At 40.7% G+C, this 16,124-nt stretch overlaps 2 protein-coding genes across 2 annotated transcripts; one reads left to right on the forward strand and one right to left on the reverse strand.

Moving 5' to 3' along the window:
- Positions 1-222: 222 nt before the first annotated feature.
- dgcr6 (DiGeorge syndrome critical region gene 6) lies at positions 223-2,975 on the reverse strand. Its single transcript, XM_037258829.1, has 5 exons — positions 2,666-2,975; positions 2,395-2,555; positions 1,704-1,804; positions 1,333-1,473; positions 223-1,221 (listed from the first exon to the last, which is right to left on the reverse strand). The coding sequence occupies exons 1-5, from the start codon at positions 2,767-2,769 to the stop codon at positions 1,144-1,146; spliced, it is 585 nt and encodes a 194-aa protein (XP_037114724.1). The 5' UTR covers positions 2,770-2,975; the 3' UTR covers positions 223-1,143.
- Positions 2,976-3,278: 303 nt separating this feature from the next.
- On the forward strand, positions 3,279-15,585 carry LOC119126960 (rasGAP-activating-like protein 1). The gene is made up of 21 exons (XM_037258562.1): positions 3,279-3,570; positions 3,789-3,845; positions 5,504-5,617; positions 5,929-5,990; positions 6,471-6,600; positions 7,055-7,136; positions 7,213-7,353; positions 7,437-7,528; positions 7,687-7,804; positions 7,922-8,075; positions 8,904-8,968; positions 9,130-9,242; positions 9,727-9,919; positions 10,049-10,186; positions 10,857-11,001; positions 11,535-11,707; positions 12,546-12,683; positions 13,032-13,167; positions 13,303-13,423; positions 13,716-13,792; positions 14,132-15,585. Exons 1-21 carry the CDS (start codon positions 3,506-3,508, stop codon positions 14,278-14,280), a joined length of 2,463 nt encoding a protein of 820 aa, XP_037114457.1. The 5' UTR covers positions 3,279-3,505; the 3' UTR covers positions 14,281-15,585.
- Positions 15,586-16,124: the final 539 nt, after the last annotated feature.

Below are 16,124 nucleotides of genomic sequence, written 5' to 3' on the forward strand. Positions count from 1 at the left end.
TTTAGATCAACATAGAATCTAGACTAGTGTGATGTCTATGGCTGGGGTAAAAAGCAGTTGAGATGCTGAGGAAAATAAGAGAAATCAAACCAAATCAAGGCTTTTACATTGGACATTTACACATCAGTCGTCTCCTCCCATGTCGTTCACCCAAGGTAGGACAATTGGGAAAACAAGGTAAACCAACGTGGGATAAAAAAATAAGACAGGGTTATTATATTTTAACCTACAAATGACTCAAACCAAACCGCTGAAGCAACGAAGGTGTAAATGGAGTTTCTTGACTTAAAACCCAAGAACAGGGATCAACAAACATTTCGAAACTGAGTGCTGCGTCTTGGGCATTGATTAAAATGAAGGTGACAAACATTTCTGAAATAGGTTTGTTTGTTTGTTTAACTTTTAACAATGTTATTGTATGTTATTAGAAATCAATGATGACTGTGAAGACTGATCATGTTAAAGATTTCTCAAAACTTAAAAAAAAAAAAAATATTCACCAGTGTTCACATTTTTAAATAATAACTTATAATACATTTCTAGAGAATGACAATATCCCACACTGATTCAACAATTCTGTATTGGAAAAAAGTTCAAAAGTAATCTTAGTTCACTCGTATTTATATGCAGTATGGGACCAGAAGAGGAAAAACAGTTTATCAAGAAAATATACCACTATTCCTCCAAAACCGACAACAAAAATACACGAGGCAAACTGTAATAAAAAAAAAAAAAAAAAAAAAATGCATTGCATCTCACATATAACAGAAATAAATATGCAATCAAATCTCATCAAAACATAAACCAGGCACTGTCACACTCTCCCATCCTAAATGTAAAAACCTAAAGGCCAGCAGCGGGTTGTCCAAGTCTCGTTGCTTTAGTTTAATTCAGATGCTTTGTTGATTTTAATGTAGGGGTTTTCCAGGCCACCTAATGCTCCCAGAATGAACTAAATGAGGGTCAAGTGACTGGTTTCAGGAACAGCTACAATTGTTTGATGTCACCCAAAAGTTCAAATGTATGTATTTTTAAGGAATTACATTTTCTTGTACCTGTATACTTAAGAATTTGTTAGTGTAATGCCTACATTTGCATTTTAACATGAACTGTGATACATAAATGTGACAGATGATGTCATTGTCATAGAAATCCAGACTGGCATTCTTTCTGTTGAAGCTTCAGAATCAACTCCAGTAAGTTCATCTGCATTGTCAGCTCCTGGGAAAAAAAACCCACACAAAAATACACAATAAAAAATGTCTACCTCTTTGGCAATTTAACATCCATGGGTAGGATTATTAATATCAACAATACTGATTAGCTACAAACCTGGGGATTTGCAGTGATATAAAACCCAGGAACTCCAGCCTTCTCCAGAGTATTCTGTTGATCTGTAACTTTTTGATCAATCTCAGACACAATTTTCCTATCCATTAGTCTTTGTTCTTCTCGCACACGAATTTCCAGGGCCTAAAAAATAAACAATATACATGTTTGGTAAGAAAATAAAAACCGGGCTATGTACAAATGCATGTACAGTTTGGAGTTTGTCATATTAATTAACGAGCTTAAAAGTGTTAGGTTGAGGGAGGAGTATTGTTTTTTATACATGATCTCTCTATATTTGTAGCTGCACTGGGGAAGTACCAAAGTACAAAATGGTCAAGGTACACGAGGAGACTAACAGCCATTCTCTTTACCTCTAGTTCAGCTTGCTGATTTGATTTGAGGAGTGCCAGGTTGTGAGACTTGCATGACAGCAGAGCCTCTTTGTGCTTCCTTGCTATCTCTTGCTTAAGGGCTGCACATGAAAACAAACAAAACTCACTTATAAATGCAGCCACAGATACATTTACAAAACAGGATCCTGTTTTCAAGTCTTGCCAATTAGTCAGGTGACAGGCAAGTTAGTATTAAAGCAATCCTCCTCTTCTTGGAAACACCAGTGATTAGTAACAACTGCGCCCGGTAAATTATAAATCCAATCGCATTAATTGCAACGGGGAAAAAAATCTTTCGAGCTTAGTATAACTTAAAGCAAGTTAAATTCAAGACTCTTTAATTCTACTTGAAATAAAATTCTTTAATTCCACTTGAAATCAAATTCAAGAACTTGACAATGTGTCCCATGTTGTCAGAAGTTGCAACAGTACTTGTGCATCTGCTCTTAAGAGCCCCAAATGAAAGATTGATTTGACATGTTCAGTCAAATCAAGGCCTTGATTTTATATTGATGGATGTAATCCCTTTCACAACAGTATACAGTACTGTACTTTTTGAAAAAAGAAAAAAAAAAAGGGGGGTTTGTGGTTTGCTATTTGATTTGTCAAAATCTGCCAAATAAAGTGCCTTGCATCAATAAAAGTGGAGAAACTGGAAAAGAGGACCAACCTTGGTGTTCACAGTGCAACTTTTGCCTCTGGCTGTAAAGATTTTTCTCGGTCAGGTGCTGAATATCCAAGAGGCCTTGCACTATTTCATAAACTGTTCCATCTATGAGCGCCAGAGCCAAGTCGCCAAGTGTATTATAAGACAGGCGCTGTTGGAAGGAGCTGCTCAAAAAACACAATTAGTACTCAGTAGTAGTTCTAACAATAACAGAAGAAGGTTTGACTGTATTTTGAATTAGATAACAAACAGCAAATAAATGTTCAAACGTCACCTCGGCAAATCCTTTGCTAAGATCTGGAGCTCTGACAACAAGTAGTAATGCCGTTCTTGCTGTTTTGTAGCGTCTGCGTCAGGAGCTGGACGGTACTCATTCATTATCGAAACGGCATCAACACAGCGACAATTTAACTAATTTAACTATTAAACAACGTATATCGTAGAGAACATTAGTAATTTACTAAGAAGAGAATATTCGCCATGCAACAAATAGAAAAACAAGAGTTATAAGGGAATAATTTTAGATGACATTTGGTTTGCTAAACTTAGTAGCCATATTTGCTCTCGCACCGACTTTGAAGGACCCTATTGGGTTGCCCTTTAAGATGCCTGTCTGGAAGTGGAAAAAGACTTGTAGTAGCACTGGGAGGTCGCCAGATGGCAGTTTTCTTTATTTTTTATTTTCTTTTATTTTTTTAGTATTTCTTAATTTCTTTTGGTGGAAATAATATTCTTGCTAGACACTTGAATAACAGTGTACCTAACACAAAAAATATTAGGGAAATATTAAATGGCGTAAAGTCTTTTTCCAATTGCAATGGTAGTTTGCGATGGTGTATTTACTTTATTCGCGAAAGAAACGAGAAAGGCAAATATAGACAGAGCCCACGCCCGCTGTGGTCCCACTGACTGCTGGATACCACCAAGGATGCACGCGCGCTGCTGGGTGAGCGTGCGTAGAATGGACCGTGGTGATGCGCGCGCACGCGCGTGAGTCCTGAGCGCTCAAGGACAGGTACCATGAGATGAAGAGAAGGGAGGAGAGACACGTTTGGATAAGGAAAGGACTACGCACATGGGAGCTTTGGATTAATATCTTATAGTCGTCGCCGAAATGGCCAAAAACACATCATTATATTTTCGCATTGTCGAGGGCAGGAACCTCCCAGCCAAAGATGTGTAAGTAATGTCTATGCAGAGCTGGTGTATGTGCGCTATGTTAAAAAAATTCAATCTCGAGGCTGTTTGTTAGGTTTTCTTACTTTAGAAAAGCCCCAAGTTTCCTGCATTTAGATTACTTCGGAAAAAATATCAGTGAACTATAAGTCAAGATTGTCCTATGTTGAACAATGTTATGTTGTTGAATAGTGCTGTCATATTTTTGTTGCCATCTCAAGGTCCGGAACCAGTGATCCATACTGCATAGTAAAAGTTGACAATGAAGTTGTAGCCAGGTGAGTCTTTATTTGTGAGTCTTTTTTTAAAAACTGCATCAGAGTGAAGAGTTCTCTTTCTTCCATATGTCCCATTGCACTTGGCATTCCATGTACTTGTGAGCTGGGGAGGACATTGTGCGAACAGGGTGGTGGTGCATGGATGCACTGTGCCCCCCTTCCATTGTAGAGAACATGATACTGTTATGGCCTTTAAAAGACCTACAGGTAACCATGGAGAGAATGCATCAGTATTTGTATGCAGCTATAGCTGATGGAAGCTTTTGAGACATTAGCTCGAAGATGTTCCTGTGGTGACCCACAAGAGAGACACTCACCCGTGACCTGGACTGAGGAGTTTTACATGTTTCATGTTTTGTTCCCCAGCGCAAGTCTAATGCCAAGTGGAGTCTATGCGAATGGGTGGAGTTTTATGACATACCTCCAGACTGCTGGAGGCAGACTTAAAGCATGCGATAGTCCTTTGTGCCCGTGTAGGTCGAGAACGCATACCAACAAACATCATTAGTGACCCCTGAGTGACTCACGGCGTGGATAAAAGCCCATGGCACCCATAAAACAGTCCGTCAGAATCCTCTGGCGCGTTGGCTTGTATGCCACTGGGTTCCACAATTCCCACTGGAAGTTGTTTGTTCTCTCCATGTGTTTTCCACTGCTGGGAGCCTTGTGACTGCGTAGGTTTGGAGCTGGGGATTTGTTTCCCGCCCTACTATGGCTGGTGCCTGAAATACACTGATGAAATGCACCATATTTGCGTTACACCACCCGCGCTACCATGTAGACCTGCTTTTAGATGGTCTAAAATTTAGTCTACTTTTTTTCACCAAAATATAAGATGTGCCAGGGGCATGCGGCAAGGGTTGAGCTGCCCCAATTTTGGCAGCACAACTCACGGCCACATTTCCAGCACATCTAGACCTAGTTCCAGCAAAGAAGAATAACTTAGAATGTCAAAAGGATTATACAAAAGTGTTGATAGGCAGAAGATTGTTGCTTGCTGTGTAAACAGTCAGTTCTGTTATGGAGAATTTAGAGACATGACTAGCCTTTGTCTCCTCATCTCATCATTCATTGCATCACCACGTTCTCTATTTTATCTGTTATGTTCTCTGAGTGCTAAATTATACACTCTCAAGCAAAACATTGTGATTTTCACCATTCAACAAGAACGCGAGTTGATTCGAGTGGTAATTGTGCCATCTGGTAGAATTTGAGAAAGTGGCAACATTTTTCTCTGCTAACACTAATGCCTTACTCATGATGTTCCCACTCTGTTTATTTTGAATCATCAATTCTGTCAGGCAGAAATTGTGTTACAGGGCATGGTCATGCAATATTTGACTGTCGACTATCTTTGAAAAGCCACAACTTTCTGAGCTTACTTGTGCATATATAAGTGAGTTGTACCCAGATATGATCCAGATTGTGCGTTTGATACCGACTGGAATCTGTTATGACATTACGGATCTGCATGAAAGCAACCTTAAATAAATGTGGATTGATGTTTTTTATTTATTATTATCTTATAGTACGTTCTGTAAATTATACATGTGTCGGCATTTGAGCTGTCTATCCACTCCATAAATAGATTCCTACTGCTGCCTTATCTGACGGGATTCCTCTCATGTCTCCTCTGTCTGTGTGACATCTCTTTTCAGGACTGCCACAGTGTGGAAGAACCTCAATCCTTTCTGGGGTGAAGAGTACACGCTGCACCTCCCAATGGGTTTCCATTCGCTCTCTTTCCATGTCATGGATGAGGATACTATTGGGTAAAGTCATCAAGTAAAAAATAATCTCAACATCAGTCATTTTCTGCAGCTGACTGATGGTACCCTATTTGATATATGGTGCTCTAAGGCCTCTGTGTTTGCTTCACTCTATTTTTTATTTAGTTGGGTTAGAGTCCCATGTACAATTTGCATGTTTTGGAAAAGACCCAAAGGCTTAGCAAAAACAAACATCATGCATGGTACCAGTCTAGAGGTTGTCTAACCTCTTATTCTCATTACCATTAGTTCTCTAATTAGCCCGTCACCTTTTTATTTGATTGCATCTCATCAAGCGTTATCTTCTTCAACAGCCACGACGATGTCATTGGAAAGATTTGTCTGACCAAAGAAGCTATTGGATCTCAAGCAAAAGGTACATCTTTTGGTGGGAGGAGCAAGACACTGAGGTTAAAGGGTTATGGATTCAACATGACATGAGTTTTTTTTGTTGTTTAAACAACCTTTGGGAATGTTATTATTTGTATATTCTCACTCATATTTTATAATCCTGAAACATGTGTACAAGGACTGCATTACTTGATGCGTGGGAACACAGAAAACTCAAAAAGTCGACAAACTTGAAATACCGTATCTCATTTGAACAGTCACGTTTTACATCAATTTGAATGAATTTTGACATTGTGGCAATAGAAAACCTGATGCAAGACTTCCTAAAAAAAAAGGGGAAATATAAACTGAACGGATTAATCTGACAGGACTGTCCATGAGACCAGTAACCAATAAAGACATGCAGAACAATCAAATACTCTTCCACTAGATGGCAGAAGTTATAAACGTTACTTACTTAAACAGTGTTCATTTAACTCATGTCATGTCCGTGTGAAATGCTTAGTGCTTGACAGTTGGATGAATCTGACGAGAGTTGATCCCGATGAAGAAGTGCAAGGAGAGATCCACCTGACCCTTCAACTGCTGAAACACACAGAGAAAATTGTCCTGCGATGTGGCGTGATCGAAGCCAGGTACAGAATAATCAGGAGCCGTCCGTGTTTTGTAAGATGGCTGCAGTAGGTTCAGAACGTGTTGTAGCTACATCCCTCCCAACTATCGTCCATGGATATTTTTCCTTTCTACTATTATGTGCTTATGCCTGATTCGCCATCTTTATGTTGAAATCTTGTCATCATCATCACGGTGCAGGCCTCCATTCTCCCTGCTTGAGTCAACATATCACTCTCACACCTCTCTACCCCATCCGTGGCTTCCATCCATGCACGCCCTCTCAGGCAGGGCACTAATAAGCACATCACTCAGGGCTTGACACTGTGTTATTCAGTCATGTCCTTGCAAATATGAATTCATCTGAAAGGTTAAAATGAAATGTAATTTTTGCAAGTAACCATAGAAGTCGAATATTAATTTGCTTTGTTTGTGGCTTGATGCGCCAAAGAATGTATCTGTTTATTGATGTCAAAGAGACCTGGCCCCAAGAGACATCTCCGGAACCTCAGATCCATTTGCACGAGTTATTTACAGCAGCCACAGTGCAGAGACCTCGGTGAGCAATGTCTTCATTTTCACTATGTGGATATAGAAATATAAAGAGAAGTGAAGTCATACACTTTGGGTTTCAGATCATCAAGAAAACACGTTTCCCTCATTGGGGAGAGACCCTGGAGCTGGACTTAGATCCACAGGAACTCAGTGAAGAAGGAACTGTCATTGTGGAGGTTTGGGACTGGGACATGGTGGGCAAAAATGACTTTCTGGGAAAGGTGAGGATATTTTGTCAAGACACTAACATGTCTTCAATTGATACAACCAATATATGAGTCTGATAAGTGTTTGATATATGCAGGTGGAAATCCCTTTTGCTTGTTTGCATAAAACTCCGTTATTGAAGAGCTGGTTTCGTTTGCTACCTTTGGGAAACAATGAAGTGGATGCAGGGTGAGGATCATGCATCAGTGTTATTACACTTTTGGTGATAAGTATACTTTCCCAAAGTTTTAATTCACCCCTACACACAAGACAAAAAATGAAGGGACACTTAACATTACTAACCAACACAGCAAGTGTATTTTTCTAAACTCCTTTCTTGTGTCCAGTGGCAAGTTGGGAGCATTGCGTTTGAAGGTGCGTTTGGTCGAGGATCAGATTTTGCCGTCTTTGTACTATCAGCCCCTCACTGACCTTTTGGTTGAGTCGGTCATCTCCCCTGCTGAGGTTAGTAGCTTTTTTTTTTCCCCTAAGTGCGATCCGGAGCAATAAGTCCCCCCTCCTTGTCACCTCTAAAAACGTTGACCGTGATCAAACAAATAATCCAAGGTATTTTCTTCATAGGTTGATGACATCAGTGCATTGACCATGCTGGAGGAGGTGACCACGGTTGAGAGTCGGCAAGATGTGGCCATGACCTTGGTGAAGATCTACCTGGGTCAGGGCCTGGTTGTTCCCTTCTTAGACTATCTGAACACCCAGGAGGTCAACCATACCGGTAAGATGGACGTCATAACATCTTTGAAATATTATCGCTGTGTACATATCAGCTGTTGAAGTAGCCTACAACTCAGAACCTTTGGCAATGCTGAACTGTCGTGCTCGGGATGAAAAATAGACTCCAGACAATCCACCTTGTGTTAGAGCTACCTAGTTCTCTTTGCGTCATTATTTGTTTTAGACAGAGTTTGGACTCTCGCACTCTCTAAGAATTGATTTCCAGGTCACGAAAACAGTCGTGGTCTTTGTGAGGGAAGGTCAAGCTCCATCAATCTTTTCTGGTCTGTATTAGTCATGTGTCTGCCTGCGCAACATGATACCGACAATATCCTGGCAATTCTAATATCGCAATATCACTGTTATCGTACAATTCCAATGATGTTTGGAAATTGTGTGAGCTATAAATAAGAACAGAATACAATGATTTTGAAACCCCTTCACCTTCCTGCCCAGTTGTACACTACTGTAATCCTCAATGAAATGTGTGTATGGTTACCGTCAGACTATTTGATTTAGCTCTTGTATTAGATATCATTTTATTATGCACGTGCTCTTAATGTGTATAGTTTACATACTCTGGTATTTGTATACTGAGCTTAAGTTCAGGTATTGTGCATCTTGCCGTGGTTTCCATGGCAACACTGCACAGCCAGAAACATGTTTATCAGGATAGAATAAATTGTTGAGTTAAGTCAACAATCATAAAAGAATCCCCCAAAATCCTTCTGGAACGTGGGAGAATGCTATCACATTGTCTTGTTTCTTCATAATTTGGGCAGGTACTTTTGTTTCCACTAATATTATGTTTTTCCTCTTGTCGTCATAGCTGATCCAAACACTTTATTTCGTTCCAACTCTCTCTCATCCAAAGCCATGGAGCAGTTTATGAAGGTGAGTCATTCTGTTTTTTCTTTCGTCTTTTTCTTTTTCTGATCTTTCTGAGTTTTTCACAAACTATTGAGTTTCACAATCCATTATGTGGTTAAAGCGTCTTCCCTGCAGCATGTACTGTAAATGTCAATTTGTTAACATGTGGTCTTGTTTGCTGTCAGGCTGTTGGCATGCTATATTTACATGAGGTGCTGAAGCCTATCATCAACCGTATCTTTGATGAGAAGAAGTACATTGAACTGGACCCATGTAAGATTGATCTGAATCACACAAGGTAAATCTGACTGAGGGTACATCAATTGATAACCTGAAAACCGTTTCTCATATATCAAGCTGTGGAGCTTTTGTGTGTGTGTGTAGTTTAGAATGTATGCCTGGCCCGGGGCGCTGCACACTGTCTTTGCACTTTGTCCTTGGAAGGAGTGCATACATGAATCTGAGAAATAATTAAAAAAGAATGTAAGAAGTGGGATGACTGTTGCCTGGCAACTGCTCTGAGCCCCCTGAGACGTCAATCTATGACATGGAGGGAGATCCAGGAGCCAACCTTTCATGTAATTTTATTTCATGTCTAGAAACCAATGCAGAAACCCTCAACCAAATACTCAACGGTAGAGATCCTTTGTACAAAGAAATCTTGAGCAAGATGCGCTCAGATGTTATAATTGCGATGTAATGGATCGTTGAGAATTTGGTTGATGAAGTGTCCTGAATGGAGACAGACCATTGCATTGTTGTTTTGCCTTTTGTCTGGGAAGACGAATTTCATTCAAGGGCGCAGTGTCGGAGGCAGAGGTGCGAGACAGCAGTGTGGAGATGTTACAAAACTACTTAACCAAGATCGTTGAATCAATCATTGGCTCGGTTGAGCAATGTCCTCCTGTCATGAGAGTGGCCTTCAAACAGCTGCACAAGCGGGTGGAAGAGCAGTTTGCTGAACCTGAGAACGAGGTCAGTGCGCACATAAAGAAAATGCCCAGTGTGAAATATTAGCGAATGTCACAGCTCATAGGTTTAGCATACTACTACATCATTTTGCAGTTTTAATAACGCTTGTCATCTTCACCTTATGTTGAACAGGATGTGAAATATCTCGCCATCAGTGGATTCTTTTTCCTGCGTTTTTTTGCTCCTGCAATCCTCACACCTAAACTGTTCCAGCTGAGAGATCAACATGCTGATACACGTACAAGCAGGACACTATTACTGCTGGCCAAGGTAGAATTAACAACACACATGCAGGCAAAATTCAAGATTCAAGAGTTTTTATTCAGTTTTTAAATAATAGTGTTCATGTTACAAATGAAAAAGAGAAAATAGCAAAACACAAGGGAACCAATTGTTTGTGCGAATGTGCCTAATTCAAAGATACCTCACCTACCTTGACAGTGTGTGGGTGTCAGGGTCATACATGCAGCCTTGCTCCTACTGGTCTTCATGGCCGCTGCCCATGGTGCTGAAGTGCTGTTGCCATGGGTCCACTTCTGTGAAAGGGAAAGGCTATTTTTATATCTCTATGTGTAGCCAGCAGAGTATGTTCAAAGACAGCATCAGAGAGGGGAAAAACAGGGACTTCCTTCTCTCCCACGGCTAGATGGGGGCTGGACAAAAGGCCTCGCAGCATGCTTGGCCACAGGGACATTTTTGATGTGTGACTTTGAGTCAGCATCACAGTGGACATGTGGTCGGCATGTCTGCAGTTCAGAGGTTCAGGGTTCGAATCATGGCTCTGGCATTCTTCTGGTACTCTGCGTCCTCATCCCTGTTTCAAAACAATGCCGGTAATTGAAGACTCTAAATTGACTATAACTAATGGGGCTTTCTCTCTCTTAGCATCTTGTTAAAGTATGTGTTGAAACAATAAACATGACATTGTCTTTATTGTCAGGCATTACAAAGTGTGGGGAACCTGGGCCTCCAGCTTGGCCATGGAAAGGAGCAATGGATGGCACCTCTTCATCCCATCATCCTTCGCAGTGTGGCCTCTGTCAAGGACTTTTTGGACAAATTGATCGACATAGAGCATGATATCGGTAAGGTACACTGCGCGGGCTGAAAGAAAGTTTCACATAGTCAGTCATGAGTGACTTTGTGGCATCTGATCCCACAATTAGTTAAACAGCCTGGTAGCACAGCGTTGAAATATTCATGAGCACAGAAACGAATTGATGTGACAAATGAGTTGGTGGAGAGTCAGGGTGATGACACATGACTTGCCTCCTTTTTGACCATCATGTGTCAGCAAGTATCATGTGAAAAAAGTTTCCCCGTTTTACGACTTGTGCAATAACACCTACACTTTTTTCTTAAAGGTCAGTTTGACATTTGACGCTCTTCTGCTAGGTAGTAAATTCATTCATGAAGACGTTTCAGATGTTGGGCCTCTTACTCATTGGGAAGCTTGGGGAAGGACCTTTTCTGTTCAGCCTGACTGTGCCCCATGTACATATGCAAAGCACTGACCTCAACTGACTGGGATAAAGTTCAACAAAATTGTATTTTTTTTTAAGTCTTCTGTTTTGTTACCTTTATGAAAGCTTAGCTTGGTGTTTCTTTTCCTCTGCAGTGTCTGTGATGCCACAGCGGGCTGTATTCCTCCCCTCGGTGATCGTCAAAGAAGGATACCTACACAAACACAAAGCAGAAGGAGCCCAGCTGCTGTCTCGATTTGCCTCCAAGAAGCGCTACTTCTGGTTGACTAGCGAGACCCTCTCTTACGCCAAGACACCTGATTGGCAGGTAGCTAGCAAGAGATAAGAATAATACAATGTTAATAAGTGCATAGTGCGTGGTTTTTCTCACATGCTCTGGCTTACTTCCACATGTCTAAACTATTTTCAGACTATGTATGGCGGTGTTTAGCATCATCTTCTTGTAGTGTGAAAACCAGTGAAGTGATATGAAGGCATGTCATACGAATAAAAATGAATATGTGTGGCTTCTGGTGCTAAATGACTTTTAGTGTCTGCCACTTTGTAGGATGGTGAGCAACTTGGCTCCTAACAAGATGAACCACCTTAATCCTCCTCTGCTTGCTCTAATGTATTTATGTTGATCTCCTTTTGAGGCCGTCATTAGCGTTATTACCATGTGGTGCCTACCTTGTGATAATGATCTCCTCTCATTCACCAGCCAGGGTCTGAGAGAGAAGAGAGCTGCTGCAGAATGCTCTCTTTGAGCCAGCCTCTGCTTTGTGTGAGCGGGATAAAGGCCAGGGTTAATTGAACGTTGTGGATATTCATGGTAACGTTGCAAATCAGATTATAAACAATGCCCAAGCCCATTTCCTCCATCTTGGAGCTCTCCAGTCTCAGTGGGCCAAGCTCCCATTGGAACAGGCTGATTTACACTTAAAAGTGTCCTTTGCTGCCATGTTGTTCTCATCGTCATGACGTGCTTTCCTCACACAATTCCTCTAACGCTTGAGTGAATGCCATTCAGCCACAACTTCCCCGTTGGGTCACGGTCATCCAATTTTATTTCACTCAAACCTGAACATACTCAGCAGAATCCGTCATTATTAGCTCGCCCGTGCTTGTCTTAATTGGCGCTGTGATTTGCCGCTCAATTGTTGCAGGTGCGCTCCTCAATGCCCATCCATTGTGTGTGCGCCGTGGAGAGGGTGGACGAAAATGCCTTCCAGCAGCAGAATGTAATGCAGGTCATTACCCAGGACAATGACGGGCAGCTGCAAACCATGTACATCCAGTGCAAGGTGAATTGTTACTCACACTGCAAAGTCGTCAGGCAATATCTTGACTAGCCAAAAACCTGATGTGCTAGGAAAAAAAGGAAAGACATTTTTCTTTTTAAATTGGCGTCAAAAATATGTTTCTGGATAAAATTAGCAGTTGACCAGTATGATTTAAAGAAAGATGCAATTAAACTGGGAGATTCTTCATTATGCAGCAAAATAGTGACCCAAAACATACAACCTAAACAATTAAGAAGTTTATCGTATAGAAAGAAGCAATGAACAATGCTTTATTGCATGTACAACTAATTGACCTTGAATGTACAGTGCACACCAAATGGCTTGATGGTGATATTTCTGTCTACACAGAATGTAAATGAGCTGAACCAGTGGTTGTCCGCTATCAGGAAAGTTAGCATCTACAATGAGCGAATGCTTCCTTCCTTCCACCCAGGGACACATCGCGGGGGCAAGTGGACGTGCTGCCTGCAGACAGAGCGCACAAGTAATCCTTCCTTATTTATGTTCACGGCTTTGTCTCCGCACTCAATACAGTTTAACAATCTTATTTATGTACCTGACAGTGAATAATATAGTAGCTCTTGCAAGAGTAGAAATGCGTTGTGTGCTTGGTTCACAGTTCCAGGCTGCAGTCGAACTCACTCTGCTGTGATTCTGGGGGACTGGAGTGACCCTCTTGATCCTGACGCAGAGACTCAGACAATTTACAAACAGTTTCTCCAGGGAAGAGACAAACTCAGGTACTGTAACTCCTCTGTAAGAACTTGGGCTTTGGAGCATGAATGTTTTGTAGCAGACCCTGATCACATATACATATACAATATACAGCTGAGTGAAAGATGAATATTATTAGGAGGAATAACAAACAGGTTTAAAGAGAAATCTAAATTACAGCATCAGCCCGGTTGTAATTCACATGTTGGACACTAGAGGTCAATGTTGCACGCTCCAACTCCCCCTTTTATTTACACTTAGATCAGTAATTAATCCTCCAAGGGAACGCTTATGATGTACTGATTGATGCGCCCGTAGGAAAAAATATCTTCCAGAGGCAGATGCAGATCAGATGGCCAGCAATAAAGGAGGGATGAACTCTGTCAATGACCCAGGTGATGCCCCATATTTAGTCTGCATACAATTTATTGGAAAAGTTACAATAGTTATTACAATAGTTATTCCAAACCACCCACAACAGTGGTTGGCAAAGTGTAATGATCCTTGCAGAAAAATCAAATATGTCCTATGATGTATTGGACTGATAGACAAAAATATTTGTTGTTGGATTTTTGGCACAAGACAAATTCATGTGTTGTGTCAGAAAGACATATTTAACATACTGTTAGTAGGGCATGAAGTGCTTTGTTTGCATTACATTTGTAAAACAGTGGGTGGGATTTGTTATCCAGTAACTAGCAGCACGTAATTAAATATCTCTGTTGTCCCCGTAGATGGCGCAGAATGTAAAGCGGGCCGCGTAAAGGCAGGTCAGATCCTTGCCACTCGCCTCCTAACGGTGATTGAAGATTTAGAAAAGGCTCATGCAACTTTCCAGGGCAGAGACGAAGAGGACCCCACCAATGTCTGTCTGAGTCTCTAGGCCAGACTAAGAGGGATCCCAATAAATCCTTCCCAAATACAAGTGAGATGGAGTGCCGCCCTCAAGATTGTGATGGAGGAAAAGTGGGTGAATAGGCGCATCCATTTGAAAGCATTCCCAATATGTAGGCCATGCTTTGTATTCTGTGAGTGCCACAGACTACAGCAATGCCTCAGAGAATTTATGACACTTGACGATAAAGGGAGCATGATCTGACTTGATATTTTTTTGGCGTATGGTTTGCATCCTCTCGTGGTTGAATGTGTGTGTGTGTGTTTATATTTTGAAATATTTTACAGGCCACCAGGTCATACATTTTTATGCAAAAGATTGTTATATAGTGTGCTTAACTTTCTAAAAGTGTTTTTTTTTTTTGCTTTTGTGCACGATGGTTGGCGCCTCATTAATTCAATGTGACCATGACTGCAGTTACATCATCCAAACATCTTAGGGGTGTGGCACATGATAACTTGTGCGTAGACAAATAAACAAAGTACAAATTATTGTAATTGTTGCTTTGGGCCCTTTATGATAAAACTGTGTGCTTTTTGTTTGGCTGTCAGTATCCAAATAAAATGTTTGTTTTTTACTTGCATCTGACAATGCATGATGGTAACCTTCCATGTATGTGGGTAATATTTACATATTACATATATCCAGCCACCTAACATCATATGCAGTATAAATGACACCACATTGTTTTAGGGAAGTGTGAATAAGATGGCTAGCTTACAATTTTATATATTTCTGAGGTGCCATTGATATTGGCAATTGAAAGTGTTACATCATGTGGAAAATGCCAATGTAAAGACCAAAAAAGTCTGTTTTACATTTGTACATGTAAAATCAGTGATTTTCCTTTAAACATGTCTCTGGATAGCAGAGCTGATTATTTTTTGATATTGTGCGAAAAAGATTTAGCACAGATTATGTGGTCATGTCAGTGGAAGAGTTAATGTGTGCGTGTGTGGTCTTTATAATAGTGACTATTGCAGAAAGGACAATCAATCATGTTTAGTTTTTATATTGTGGTCCAAAATATTTTTTTCGGGATTGCTCTCACATTTATCACATCATAAAAATTGGATTTGGAAAACACAGTGAACAGAAATCTCAAACCCCTTTTATTTTGAAACCTCACTGTGCTTCAAGTGGACTGTCAACTGTGGAATGACAATACTAATATTCATTAAGCTCTTCTAACATGTCCCCAGTTCAGTTTGTTATGTAAAGGGAAGATGTGCATCCTATGAACATTTCCAATAAATTTTGGACCCTGCACAATGTATTTATGGGGCAAACTTATTTGGCTTGTGTTTTGTTGTGCTTCCTTTATCCTTCTGTAAGGACTCATCAACAAAAACTAAAGGCCCGGTGTAAAATATGACTTGGCACAAAAAGAATATCCATTTTCAGTTTTAATTGTATTGTATGTAATTTGATGGGCGAGTTTAAGCGGCATCAATCTTTTTTTAACTTCAACATAGAAAAAGTCTCCATACCCACTGTTATTAACGGACTTTATGAAATCACCACCAAATGCAATTACATTATAACACAACAGTTATTTTAAATTAACTTTATTGTTTGTATCCACTGCTGCTCTGTGCCTTATTTAAATGCTAATGAGAGCTGACCTACCTGCACTTACGCAGCAGTCTCCCTGCTCTTTCTCCCATTAGGCAGGACATGTGACCAATGAGAGGGAGCTACTGGGTCAGTGCCGCAGGGAATGGGGCAGGGTCATCACGGTTCACACTGCCATCCCAACATGCCCTTTAGCACACACCGGCCTCAGCACCCACACAGTTCAATTGCCAGAGGCTCCAAATGACCAGTAAAGC

This window comes from Syngnathus acus, chromosome 9 (assembly GCF_901709675.1).
Source record: "Syngnathus acus chromosome 9, fSynAcu1.2, whole genome shotgun sequence".
Taxonomy (NCBI): Eukaryota; Metazoa; Chordata; class Actinopteri; order Syngnathiformes; family Syngnathidae; genus Syngnathus; species Syngnathus acus.

Coding starts and splice junctions, on each gene's coding strand:
- dgcr6 (XM_037258829.1), bottom strand. CDS start 2,769: ATGAATGAGTACCGTCCAGCTCCTGACGCAGACGCTACAAAACAGCAA. Junction 1,805..2,394: donor GTTGCACTGTGAACACCAAG/GTTGGTCCTCTT, acceptor TTTCATGTGCAG/CCCTTAAGCAAGAGATAGCA. Junction 1,474..1,703: donor ATCAGCAAGCTGAACTAGAG/GTAAAGAGAATG, acceptor TTTATTTTTTAG/GCCCTGGAAATTCGTGTGCG.
- LOC119126960 (XM_037258562.1), top strand. CDS start 3,506: ATGGCCAAAAACACATCATTATATTTTCGCATTGTCGAGGGCAGGAAC. Junction 3,571..3,788: donor AACCTCCCAGCCAAAGATGT/GTAAGTAATGTC, acceptor TGCCATCTCAAG/GTCCGGAACCAGTGATCCAT. Junction 8,969..9,129: donor CCATGGAGCAGTTTATGAAG/GTGAGTCATTCT, acceptor GTTTGCTGTCAG/GCTGTTGGCATGCTATATTT.